General features: G+C 42.2%; 1 protein-coding gene across 1 annotated transcript in view; it reads left to right on the forward strand.

Annotated features, from left to right (window-relative positions):
• Nucleotides 1-10,943, forward strand: part of LOC129866620 (sorting nexin-33-like) — a 36,929-nt gene extending 25,986 nt beyond the window's left edge. Inside the window, exon 2 of the mRNA XM_055939381.1 lies at nt 6,460-10,943. Coding sequence (XP_055795356.1) covers nt 6,460-6,713 — 254 coding nt within the window. The 3' untranslated portion in view covers nt 6,714-10,943. The remainder of the gene's footprint in view (nt 1-6,459) is intronic.
• Nucleotides 10,944-14,071: the final 3,128 nt, after the last annotated feature.

A 14,071-nucleotide genomic window follows, 5' to 3' on the forward strand; every position in this document is an offset into this window, starting at 1 on the left:
AAGCATCTCTCTGTACTTTGCTTCGTTCATCTTTCCCTCGATCATGACTATTCTCCAAGTCACTGCCCCTGAAAAACATCCCCACAGCATGATGCTGCCACCACCATGCTTCACCATAGGGGTGGTGCCAGGTTTCCTCCAGATGTGACGCTTGGCATTCAGGCCAAAGAGTTCAATCTTGGTTTCATCAGACCAGAGAATCATGTTTCTCATGGTCTGAGAATCGTTTAGGTGCCTTTTGGCAAACTCGAAGTGGGCTGTCATGTGCTTTTTACAGAGGAGTGGCTTCCGTCTGGCCGCTATACAATAAAGGCCTGATTGGTGGAGTGCTGCAGAGATGGTTGTCCTTCTGGAAGGTTCTCCCATCTACACAGAGGAACTCTGGAGCACTTTCAGAGTGACCATCAGGTTTTTGGTCACCTCCCTGACCAAGGCTCTTCTCCCCCAATTTGTGCCAGGTTTCAAACTTCCTCCATTTAAGAATGATGTAGGCCAACTTTCTTAGGGACCTTCAATGCTGCAGAATTTGTTTTGGTACCCTTCCCTAGATCTGTGCCTCAACACAATCTTGTTTTGTAGCTCTATGGACAATTCCTTCGACCTCGTGGCTTGGTTTTTGCTCTGACATCCATTGTCAACTGTGGGACCCAAGTGGGTGGGCCCGACCGTGGTGCCTGTTCGTTAATTCTCCTGCCCCCACAAAAAGTAGAAAAGTAGATTTATCGCCCGAGTCTAATATTCTAAGAGTTGATTTGGTTTGGGTTTATGGTTTGTGCAACATTGTAACCTATGTTTGATTCCCTCCACAGAGGGAGAAGCACGCCAGTATCTCTCACATAACTAGAATGAGGTTCACTTTCTATGATCTCTCTCCCTCTATGTTCTGATAGACATGAGCCTGCAACTCTGATCTCTCCTGCGTTGCATTTATTTTCTTACAGAATCATAGCTGCGTGAAGGGTCCGGGAGGAAATGCAGCACCCCTGATCAATTGAAATACATTTGCCAAAGTTATAGAATAACTGCTATCTGTTCAGAAATACATAAAAATCATTCAGAATAGCCTACTACACCACGAGAAGGCCTATAATTTTGCCACAGAGGATCAATATCTTCTTTTTTTTAAACAGCCTAGCTGTGGATTTTAGCCCGATGACAAGGAATAGCCTACAGTCAGGAATGGGCTGCAAATCTGTCATTGATAAAACAGTACACAGACAAAACAGGCCTTTCGCAATATTTCAAATACAATCGAGGGGAAACACAGGTTGGACAGCGATTGCTCCTGCTGAAAAAAAGAAGACTATCTTGTAGGCTACCAAACATATGTGGTAAACTTCCAAATATTGTTTTACAAAAGAGAGAGAGAGATAGGCTTTTGGTACGAGCGCATCGACAATCACCAGCGAGTTAGCTGACAAACATAGAACACAGGTATAATGGCGAAGATGGGTGACACCAGGAGGGGGTGGAGACAATCACAAGGCAGGTGAAACAGATCAGGGCGTGACAGATGGATTCAAGACAAGGTCGTTTTTATTGATCTCAGATTCTCAGTTTGTCTGTGTCAAAGTAGCCTGTCATTTCGATAATTTGTGCGGTATTAAAAAAGATTCTCCTAAAGTCTCCAGTCATGTAAAATGCTGTAGAATTGCATGAAATGGGTTTCTAAAAGGCAAAACATTTCCCCATGTGTGCAACTTCTTTAAGTGCCTCTACTCTACTGTTCTATGCCACTATGCAAATGCAATGATATGCAATGCTTTATTATAAAGGTGTTTTTTTTCTATTCATGCTTTTCAGTACCTTAGAACTCCCCAGATCACCCCCCTCTAGAGCTCACTTTTTGTTCCGGCACCTTCCATATTAAGCACTGGGTTAGAGAGTGACAAATAAAGCTCTGAGTACCAGGCCATTAGGACTTGATGGCCGTTAGTGAGTTGGCTACTACCAAAGCATGTCCAGGGTGCATAAGAGGAGATTACCGTGACTCAGCGGTCACGTGGAATTTTACTGCGGTCATGACTCGTGACTGCCGGTGTGGTGGTAATACAATCACTGCAACAGCCCTACTCTCCTACTCTCCATTGCTATTCAATGCAGATCCTGCCTTCATTCCGCTTTGATCAGCCTTTTTTGCTTCGGTGTGTGAATCTGGGCCAGCGATAGGTTATTTTGTTTTATAGAGGAGCTCTGGCCTACTGGTTGTTGTGTTATAACACAGTTCCTCTACTTCCAACAAGTCATCTGTTGAACACAACTCTCAATGTGCATGTCGTTAGACCAGTTTGATCTGTTGAACACTTTTTTTAGTCAGTTTCCCTTGTATTCTCTGTATACAACACTCGTTTGAAATCAAGGACCAACATATGATCAAACACATCAAAAACTAGGAGGACCAAGGCACTCTTCATACAATTAAAATGCCTTTGTTTTGGTGGCATGTTCAATAGAACTAAATCTTTGAAACTCAGACACATTCCGGCATGTCTTGTCTAGCCTTTGTCAGGGAGTGATACCATGACCAACACAGTTGACATTCTGAGGTATTATTCAATTAAACGGGATGGACGTGTAAAGTCGTCTAAGCCCTTCCTGTAACTAAGTCCCAGGGCAAGAATGGGTGGATCTCTTTGAAAATTCCTCATTGCTGAAGCTTTGCTTCTCTCGTCTGTCGTCAGTCTGTCTTTATATCCCCCTTTATTAGCCACAATAAATAAACAAGAACAAGCCGGGCACGTGACACAGTAAAAGTTTGTTGTGTTCACATTCCACACTTGGCATGTACACTCTAGCTATTGGCCTGTTATTATCAAAGCCAGAGAGGAGCTGAAAATGATGTTGCAGCCAGCATACTCAGACCCTTTTCTTCTAAAAAGAACTCTGCGGTACAGTGACTGTGACGCTTTAAGGCAGACAAAGCAAACCTTTTACAAGTAAATTGCTCTCTGAGATGTGCTTTAGCCTGCCTTTAGAAGTTAGCTGAGGTTGCCTCGGACAAGTGCTGCTAACAATTCACTGTTTCCTACAGTACGATGTAAAAAAAAAAAGTGGAGGAGAGAATTTTGTGCAGGAGTGTCTAGTCATCTCTGTTGATCTCACCCTCCCCAAAGTGATGGTGTGTGCGTGTGTGAGTGTTCTGTTACTGGCGAGCCGACAGATGGAAGGGGTGTGTGTGTGTGTTTGTTTGTGTGGGTGAATGTCTGATCAGTTCACTGCTGTGCTTGGCACGGCGTCAGTCCAACACCCACCCCCCTCGCCCTCCCCAACCCTTTGTTGGTCATATGCTGTGTACTGGTCACAATCCACATTTGGCAACTGAACAGGCTTGACTAGTCTGGCTGGCAGTCCGCTCCATAGACATTAAAACTAGGTCAGCACAGACTACTTCAAAGACAGTAGTGATGCGGCGAACAGGCAGATGTTGTGATTCACAGTCGGAATGATGCCACCCTTGTTTAGCAGCAGACTTGGTACTTGTGACACAGTGTCACAATGAATGAATGATCAGATCACTGGGTCAATCCATGTGAGAAGTTATTGCATAGTCATTGTATGGCAGGGCACAGTTGCAGCAGGTGTAACCTACAGTGCCTTGCAAATGTATTCATCCGCCTTGGCGTTTTTCCTATTGTGTTGCATTACAACCTGTAATTTAAATAGATTTTTATTTGGATTTCATATAATGGACATACACAAAATAGTCCAAATTGGTGAAGTGAAATGAAAAAAATGACTTGTTTAAAAAAAAAAAAAAAAAAAATGAAATTGAAAAGTGGTGCGTGCATATGTATTCACCCCCTTTGCTATGAAGCCCCTAAATAAGATCTGGTGCAACCAATTACCTTCAGAAGTCACATAATTAGTTAAATAAAGTCCACCTGTGTGCAAGCTAAGTGTCACATGATCTGTCACATGATCTCAGTATATATACACCTATTCTGAAAGGCCCCAGAGTCTGTAACACCACTAAGCAAGTGGCACCACCAAGCAAGTGGCGCTATGAAGACCAAGGAGCTCTCCAAACAGGTCAGGGACAAAGCTGTGGAGAAGTACAGATCAGGGTTGGGTTATAAAAAAATATCTGAAACTTTAAACATACCACTGAGCACCATGAAATATATTATTACAAAATGGAAAGAATATGGCACCACAACAAACCTGCCAAGAGAGGGCCGCCCACCAAAACTCATGGACCAGGCAAGGAGGGCATTAATCAGAGAGGCAGCAAAGAGATCATAACCCTGAAGGAGCTGCAAAGTGGGACTGGGACGGAGGTTCACCTTTCAGCAGGACAATGACGCTAAGCATACTGCTAAAGCAACACTCAGGTGGTTTAAGGGGACATTTTTACAGTTGAAGTAGGAAGTTTACGTATACCTTAGCCAAATACATTTAAACTCAGTTTTTCACAATTCCTGACATTTAATCCTAGTAAAAATTCCCTGTCTTAGGTCAGTTAGGATCACCGCTTTATTTTAATAATGTGAAATGTCAGAATAATAGTTGAGAGAATTATTTATTTCAGGTTTTATTTCTTTCATCACATTCCCAGTGGGTCAGAAGTTTACATACACTCAATTAGTATTTGCCTTTAAATTGTTTAACTTGGGTCAAACGTTTCAGTTAGTCTACCACAAGCTTCCCACAATAAGTTGGGTGAATTTTGGCCCAGTCAGGTTTGTAGGCCTCATTGCTCGCACACGCTTTTTCAGCTCTGCCCACAAATTTTCTATGGGATTGAGGTCAGGGCTTTGTGATTGCCACTCCAATATCTTGACTTTGTTGTCCTTAAGCCATTTTGCCACAACTTTGGAAGTATGCTTGGGGTCATTGTCCATTTGGAAGACCCAGTTGCACTACCGTTCAAAAGTTTGGGGTCACTTAGAAATGTCCTTGTTTTTGAAAGAAAAGCTATTTTTTTTGTCCATTAAAATAACATCACATTGATCAGAAATACAGTAGACATTGTTAATGTTGTAAACGACTTTGTTGCTGGAAACGGCTGATTTTTAACGGAATATCAACATAGACATACAGAGGTCCATTATCAGCAACCATCACTCCTATGTTCCAATGGCACGTTGGGTTAGCTAATCCAAGTGTATCATTTTAAAAGGCTGATCATTAGAAAACCCCGTCCGTGGGGCGACGCACAATTGGCATAGCGTCGTTTGGGTTAGGGAGGGTTTGGCCGGTAGGGATATCCTTGTCTCATCGCGCTCCAGCGACTCCTGTGGCGGGCCGGGCGCAGTGCGCGCTAACCAAGGGGGCCAGGTACACAGTGTTTCCTCCAACACATTAGTGCGGCTGGCTTCCGGGTTGGAGGCGCGCTGTGTTAAGAAGCAGTGCGGCTTGGTTGGATTGTGCTTCGGAGGACGCATGGCTTTCGACCTTCGTCTCTCCCGAGCCCGTACGGGAGTTGTAGCGATGAGACAAGATAGTAATTACTAGCGATTGGATACCACGAAAATTGGGGAGAAAATGGGATTAAATTTATTTAAAAAATTAAAAATAAAAAAAAAAGGCCAGAAACAAAGACCTTTCTTCTGAAACTCGTCAGTCTATTCTTGTTCTGAGAAATGAAGGCTATTCCATGCGAGGAATTGCCAAGAAACTGAAGATCTCGTATAATGCTTTGTACTACTCCCTTCACAGAACAGTGCAAACTGTCTCTAACCAGAATTGAAAGAGGAGTGGTAGGCCCTGGTGCACAACTGAGCAAGAGGACACGTACATTAGTGTCTAGTTTGAGAAACAGACGCCTCACAAGTCCTCAACCGGCAGCTTCATTAAACAGTACCTGCAAACACCAGTCTCAACGTCAACAGTGAAGAGGCGACTCTGGGATGCTGGCCTTCTACTCAGAGTTGCAAAGAAAAAGCCATATCTCAGACTGGCCAATAAAAAGAAAAGATGAAGATGGGAAAAAGAACACAGACACTGGACAGAGGAACTCTGCCTAGAAGGCCAGCATCCCGGAGTCGCCCGCTTCACTGTTGACGTTGAGACTGGTGTTTTGCGAGTACTATTATTAAATTAAACTGGATAGACGTGTAAAGATAGTCGTCTTACCCCTTCCTGTAATAAGGTATTTCTGTTACAATTTTGTTTTATGAATTAGCAAACATTTCTAAAAACCTGTTTTCGCTTTGTCATTATGGGGTAATGTGTGTAGATTGATTTTTTTTTAAACATGTAATTTAATCAATTTTAGAATAGGGCTGTAACAAAATGTGGAAAAAGTCAATGGGTCTGAATACTTTCCCGAATGCACTGTAGTAACCTAACATAGCAGGTGTAAAAGAAACGCCTGAAACTATATCCCCTACATATTCTTTCCATTTCCCCAGAAATCCGGAACATCTGGTTGTTGGGGACTCGGCAGAGGCTACACAGTTAGTAACACATCTTATGTATTGGTAGCTAGCTAACCGCCAACTCTCTCTCACTCCTCAGGTGCGTTCGCCAAGGTCAAAGAGAGTCAGCGGATGAGCGACGAAGGAAAGATGGACCAGGACGAGACGGACGGAGTGCGTAAACGCTGCCGGACAGTGGGATTTGCCCTGCAGGCCGAGATTAACCACTTCCACCAGCGCCGCGAGGTGGACTTCAAGGAAATGATGCAGGCCTACCTCAAACAGCAGATCGCCTTCTACCAGCGTGTGGGCCAACAGCTGGAGCGTACCCTGCACATTTATGACAACCTGTAGAGGCTGGGCCTGTCATCATTCCAAACGTTATCCTTCTGATCCAAAATGGCCGCCCAGTTCAACAGGGCCTCCCCAGGGGTTGCCAAAAATCCTAGTGGAAACAGAGACATGGCTGTAGTTGGGAAAGTGTATCACTTTGTTCTCTTTTTTTCATGGTGGACCATGATAGTCACACAAACCCTGGCTTGAAAGAAGAGAGGTGTTGCTGCGGTTGCTGCCTTAGAAAGTTGACTTTCTGCTTATTTTGGCCTGAATAGACAGAAAGAGGGGATGTACTTGAAGAGACTGGGGAAGCCAGTTTGTGCACTTCACGTAATAGTCACTTTCCAGGCTGGATTTCAAAGTCGAAATTGTTGGTTGCAAGGGACTTACACCATTGTATTTTTCATAATTCCACCAATTTTGCTATGTTTTGACCAAAATGTAAATTTTTTAATTGTATATGTTAGCAACCAATCTTAATGTGTTAAATCATTGGTGGCATTTAATCATTCTTTGTAGAGGGTCAAAGATAGGCATGTGTAGCCTTAATGCTTAGACAATTCCCTGTAGATGATAGAAACTGAACTCCTTTAGTGTAATGTATGATAGCCATGTCAGAATAAGGGCTCGACTGCTCAGGTGTTCAGTGCAAACATGTTACATTCATGTATTTTCTTGAATTAGCTCTCCAGACAAGCCAAGTTCTAAGAGGCAGCAGCTGCACTAAGATTAAGATCAAGTCCTTAAGATCCTGTCCTGTGGTCCCTGTCAGTGCCTTAAGGAACCAAGCATTTTAGTGTGATTTTCTAAACAAATGTCTTCACCTGCCTGTTTTCCATTTGAGGGGAAACAGGCCCTTGGACTCAGTAGTCGAGTTTGCACAGGGGCTTTGCTTGTTCTTTCTGTTGCAAAAAACATTTGAAGTTGGAAGTACTTAATGTAAGAGGTATTGCATGTTGGTTCCAACTTTAAAAGTAACAATGGGAAATGCTTTTGTCTGGATAAGGATATTTCTGTGCATCCGCCAGAAACTCTAAATGGGAAGATGGGAAACTCCTTTCATTTCGTATTACTTTATTCCTCTTTCATTTACAAATCTCGTGACGTGACTATGAGACATGGCTGTATCTAAGTGGTATTGTATTTATCTGAGCCTGCTAGGTAGCTACATTTAACTACTACAAACTAATTTAAATCACAATATATAAAAGGTTAACTTACTTGTTTTTTGCTGTCCATTGACAGCACAAGTGGAGCATTTGACTTGCGAACTCATCACCTGATCAGCGTCTCGTCAACAATATTAAAAATGTACTTCCGGGTCCCCATGTAATAGTAAAAAAGTGTCAATAACCATTCATGATATACAGTGCCAGTCAAAAGTTTGGACACACCTACTCATTCCAGAGTTTTTCTTTATTTTTACACTTTCTTTTTACACTGTAGAATAATCGTGAGGACATCAAACCTATGAAAATAACACATGGAATCATGTAGTAACCAAAAAAGTGTACCCACCCTTTTCCTTGATGACAGCTTTGCACACTCTTGGCATTCTCTCAAACAGCTTCACCTGGAATGCTTTTCCAACAGTCTTGAAGGAGTTCCCACATATGCTGAGCACTTGTTGGCTGCTTTATTTCTTCACTCTGCGGTCCAACTCATCCCAAACCATCTCAATTAGGTTGAGCTTGGGTGATTGTGGAGGCCAGGTCATCTGATGCAGCACTCCATCACTCTCCTTCTTGATCAAATAGCCCTTACAAAGCCTGGAGGTGTGTTGGGTCATTGTCCTGTTGAAAAACAAATGATAGTCCCACTAAGCGCAAACAAGATGGGATGGCGTTTCGCTGCATAAAACTGTGGTAGCCATGCTGGTTAAGTGTGCCTTGAATTCTAAATAAATCACAGTGTCACCAGCAAAGCACCCCGACACCATCACACCTCCTTCTCCATGGTTCACGTGGGAACCACACATGCGGAGATCATTCGTTTACATTCTCTGCGTCTCAGAAAGACTGTTGGAACCAAAAATCTCAAATTTGTACTCATCAGACCAAAGGACAGATTTCCAATGGTCTAATGTCCATTGCTAATGTTTCTTGGCCCAAGCAAGTCTCTTCTTCTTATCGGTGTCCTTTAGTAGTGGTTTCTTTGCAGCAATTAGACCATGAAGGCCTGGTTCACGCAGTCTCCTCTGAACAGTTGATGTTGATGTGTCCGTTACTTGAACTCAGTGAAGCATTTATTTGGGCTGCAATTTCTGAAGCTGGTAACTCTAATGAACTTATCCTCTGCAGCAGAGGTACTGTAACTCTGGGTCTTCCTTTCCTGTGGCGGTCCACATGAGAGCCAGTTTCATCATAGTGCTTGAGGGTTTTTGCGACTGCACTTGAAGAAACTTTCAAAGTTCTTGAAATGTTCCATATTGACTGACATTCATGTCCTAAAGTAATGATGGACTGTCGTTTCTTTTTGCTAATTTGAGCTGTTCTTGCCATAATAGGTACTTGGTCTTTTACCAAATGGGGCTATCTTCTGTATACCCCTATTACCTTGTCACAACACAACCGATTGTCTCAAACGCATTAAGAAGGAAAACATTTACTTTTAAGAAGGCACACCTTAATTGAAATGCAATCCAGTTGACTATCTCATGATGCTGGTTGACAGAGTGCCAATAGTGTGCAAAGCTGTCATCGAGGCAAAGGGTGGCTACTTTGAAGAATCTAAAATATATTTTGATTTGTTTAACACTTTTTTGGTTACTACATAATTCCAAATGTGTTATTTCATAGTTTTGATGTCTTCATTATTATTGAACAATGTAGAAAATAGTACAAATACAGAAAAACCCTTGAATGAGTAGGTGTGTCCAAACTTTTGACTGGTACTATATGAAAAATAATTGTCTAAACTTTAACAATTATTCCAATTTGTTTATATTTAAGTGACATCAAATAATTGCCCCCAATGCAAATCACTGTATATGAAATACATATTGGCTTACAGCAAGAACTGTTCTGGGTGCCGCAGTAAAAGTATGGTAGGGAATACTCAGTAGGGTCTGTAGAATGTATATATGTTGTCATTCCATGGGGCTCTGAATAATACGGAGTGTTGCTGGCCTTTTACTCCACTTATTCCATTGGCTGCCGAATGACATCACATGTACACTTACTACACTACAAAAAACCCTGTAGCCAAACTACAATAAAGGGCAACTACACTCAAAATCAAAGTTTTTTATATTTTCACAGATCTCAAAAGTTATCCCCTGATGTGGTTTATGCATTGTTGTGAACACAGAAAATCCCATTTTGTTGTTTTGTCTTTTTAAAAAGTGTGAAAAAAATGGGGTAAACCTGAAAAAATGTGGTAATAAGAAACCTGGAAATACAAAACCAAGAAAACTGAGTTTTGGGAAAAATAGAGGTAGGCAAAAAATATAAACAGATTTTTAAAAGGCCCTACCAATGTTTTCTGCAGTGCTTGACTGCACTTTAGAATGTTTCATCCTGCAGAACAGTATTTTTGGGGAAGTTTAGGTCAGGTCCAATATTGACTATGCACCCAAGAGGGAAAAAGGTTGTGCAGTTCTGGAAATGTTTTTGTGAAATCTAATATAATACATAAAATGTAGCAGACACTTTTATCCAAAGCGACTTACAGTCATGCGTGAATACATTTTTACATGTGGGTGGTCCCGGGAATCAAACCCAATATCCTGGCGTTGCAATTATAAAACCTCAATTTAATATTATTTATAAGGCCTTTATTAATCAGTGCTTATGCCACCCTTTATAAAGCATAGGTTTATATCATATTTGACATAGTGGGTTGTGGGTTATACATTTGACATTGGTGGTTATGTCACACAGTTATGCCACATTTAAGAACCCTTTATAAAGCATGACATACGGTTGTAGATGCTGTGTTTTTTTCTCCATATCTCACTCCCCATGAGACACCCTCGGAGAGTGGGATATCCCAAAAAACACATTTTCAATTCACACATGCGTATAATTCTAAATTGTACATGTGTGAAATAGGACATATGTAAGCATCCATGTTATTATTTCCATTCACCTCAATTTGTCAGGACAGGAAACAATCACCAAAATAACAATACTGTAAATGATTGGATGATGTCCTCTTTTTCCTGTAATGCTTGAGACCATAGTTCCAGTTAATAAACAAAGACTGCTTTGAATTACCTTCTCAGTAAACAACAAATGTCTGACGCTGTTTATGACTCGGTACTAAGTGCTGTCTCAATGGCTGTTCCACTTCCAACATACATTCCCAAGTATGGGCAGATGTTAAAACCAGGTGTTTCACAACCCTTCTTTTTGAAATGTCCTCATCTTCTCTCCTGTCTTTTTACTGCACACGTCTCAGTTACTCAAAGACCAAAGTAACACTATTTAGCACTTTAGAAAATAGCCTCTCAATAAATAGCTGGCCATACATTCTGTTGGAGTTAGTCGAGTGTTCAGCCTTATTCTAAAATGGGTTAACTAAAACAAATCCTCAGCAATCTACACACAATGCCACAAAATGACAAATGGAAAACAGGTTTTTAGAAATTATAGCAAATACAAAACAGAAATACCTTATTTACATACGTATTCAGACACTTTGCTATGAGACTTGGAATTTAGCTCAGGTGGATCCTGTTTCCAATGAGATGTTTCTAGGAGTCCACCTGTGGTAAATTCAATTGATTGGACATGATTTGGAAAGGCAAACACCTGTTTATATAAGGTCCCACAGTTGACAGTGCATGTCAGAGCAAGAACCAAGCCATGAGTTCGAAAGAATTGTCCGTAGAGCTCTGAGACAAGATTGTGTCGAGTCAGAGATCTGGGGAAGGGTACCAAAACATTTCTGCAGCATTGAAGGTCCCCAAGAACACAGTGGCTTCCATCATTCTTAAATGGAAGAAGTTTGGAACCATTAAGACTCTTCCTAGAGCTAGCCGCCTGGCCAAATTGAGCAATCGGGGGAGAAGGGCCTTGGTCAGGGAGGTGACCAAGAACCCGATAGTCACTCTAACAGAGCTCCAGAGTTCCTCTGTGGAGATGGGAGAATCTTCCAGAAGGACAACCATCACTGCAGCACTCCACCAATCAGGCCTTTATGGTAGACTGGCCAGATGGAAACCACTCCTCAGTAAAAGGCACATGATAGCCTGCTTGGAGTTTGCCAAAAGGCACCTAAATGACTCTCAGATTTTCTGGTCTGATGAAACGAAGAATAAAGTATTTGGCCTGAATGCCAAGCATCACGTCTGGAGGAAACCTGGCACCATCCCTACAATGAAGCATCATGCTGCGGGGATGTTTTCAGTGGCAGGGACTGGGAGACTAGTCCGGATTGAAGGAAGGAAAGATGAACGGAGCAAAGTACAGAGAGATCCTTGATGAAAACCTGCTCCAGAGCGCTCAGGACCTCAGACTGGGGCGAAGGTTCATCTTCCAACAGGACAAAGACCCTAAGCACACAGCCAAGTCAACACAGGAGTGGCTTCGGGACAAGTCTCTGAATGTCCTTGAGTGGCCCAGCCAGAGCCCTGACTTGAACCCGATCGAATATCTCTGGAGAGACCTAAAATTAGCTGTGCAACGACGCACCCCGTCCAACCTGACTAAAGGGTCTGAATTATTATGTAAAAGTGTTATTTCAGTTTTATATTTTGTATACATTTGCAAACATTTCTAAAAACCTGTTTTGGCTTAGTCATTATGGGGTTTTGTGTGTAGATTGAAAAAAAATACAATTTAAGACATTTTAGAATAACATGGAACCCAAACCGGTTGCGTGCATGTGCCATCGTGCATAAATTCATTTATTTTATTATTAGTATTTTTATTTCCCCCCTACACCAAACGTGATCACGGCACGCAGGTTAAAATATCAAAACAAACTCTGAACTAATGACATTAATTTGGGGACAGGTCAAAAAGCATTAAACATGTATGGCAATTTAGCCAGTTAGCTTGCACTGGCTAGCTAATTTGTCCTAATTAGCTAGCTTGCTGTAGCTAGCTAATTTGTACTGGGATATAAACATTGAGTTGTTATTTTACCTGAAATGCACAATGTCCTCTACTCCGACAATTAATCCACACATAAAACGGTCAACCGAATCGTTTCTAGTCATCTCTCCTCCTTCCAGGCTTTTTCATTTTTGAACTTATATGGTGATTGGCATTTACACTTTCATAGTATTACCACGACAACGGGCAAAACAGTTCGTCTTTCAATCACCCACGGGGGTATAACCAATGAGGAGATGGCACGTGGGTACCTGCTTCTATAAACCAATGAGGAGATGGGAGATGCAGGACTTGCAGCGCGATCTGCGTCAGAAATAGGAATGACTTCTATTTTAGCCCTTGGCAACGCAGACACTCGTTGGTGCGCGCGAGCAGAGTGGGTGCAATAATTGAATAAGATAGATTCCAAAAGGTATTGTGCAACGCTCGCACACGCAACGCGAGCGGTGTAGTCAGCCTCTGAGGCTGTAATGTAACAAAAATAATTCAAGTCAAGGGGTCTCAATACTTTCCGAAGGCACGGTTTGTACGAAAGATACCTAAATAAGTATTTTTTCCCATGTTTTTCTGCCATATATGCAGTAGGCCATGTATTGTATAACGACACAATCCTTATTTTAATTCAGGTATTTTTTTTCAGGCTCATATAAAGTCCTATGCTTCTGCATAAGCTGTCACATCTGCTCCTGCAACCCCCTCTACTGTTCATCCTGTGTCTCCTTGACCTGCCGCCACTCCCCCAGTACTCTCTACGTACCCCTCTCACTCTGTGTATATGATTGTGTGGGCGGAGACAGGTGTGCTGTAGTCAGAGCATATCCCCACCAGCTACTATTCAGATCCTGTTATCCTGTTGTGCCTGTTTTCCTTGCCTGACACTGTTTTCCTCTCCGCTCCAGTTCTGCCCACTCTGACTCTGGTCCCTGTCTCCAGTCCCACATCTCGTCATCCTCCTACTCTGTCCTGGATTCCCCACTCTACTACGCCCTTCGATTCCCCTCCGGACCTGCTTACCCTGTCTCAACCCCTCTCGCTCCAGCCTCAGCACCTGGTTTCCAGCTACCCGCCCGAGCTTCCCCTGACCTGCACTTCATCTTCCCTGTGTTTCAATAACTACCTTGGTTACTTTATCCCAGTCTCCTCATCTGAGTCTGCTCTTGGGTTCCCCTGTTCCACTCTAATATGCATATGGTTGTTTTGAATAATCATCACCTAAAAAAAGAGCTGCCCATTTGGTGTGTTAGGCTTTGAAACAACATCCACAATATTTTCCACTCAGTTTCAACCTATTGAACATTTTTATTGAAATTGATA

Source organism: Salvelinus fontinalis, chromosome 12, assembly GCF_029448725.1.
Source record: "Salvelinus fontinalis isolate EN_2023a chromosome 12, ASM2944872v1, whole genome shotgun sequence".
In the NCBI taxonomy this organism is placed as follows: Eukaryota; Metazoa; Chordata; class Actinopteri; order Salmoniformes; family Salmonidae; genus Salvelinus; species Salvelinus fontinalis.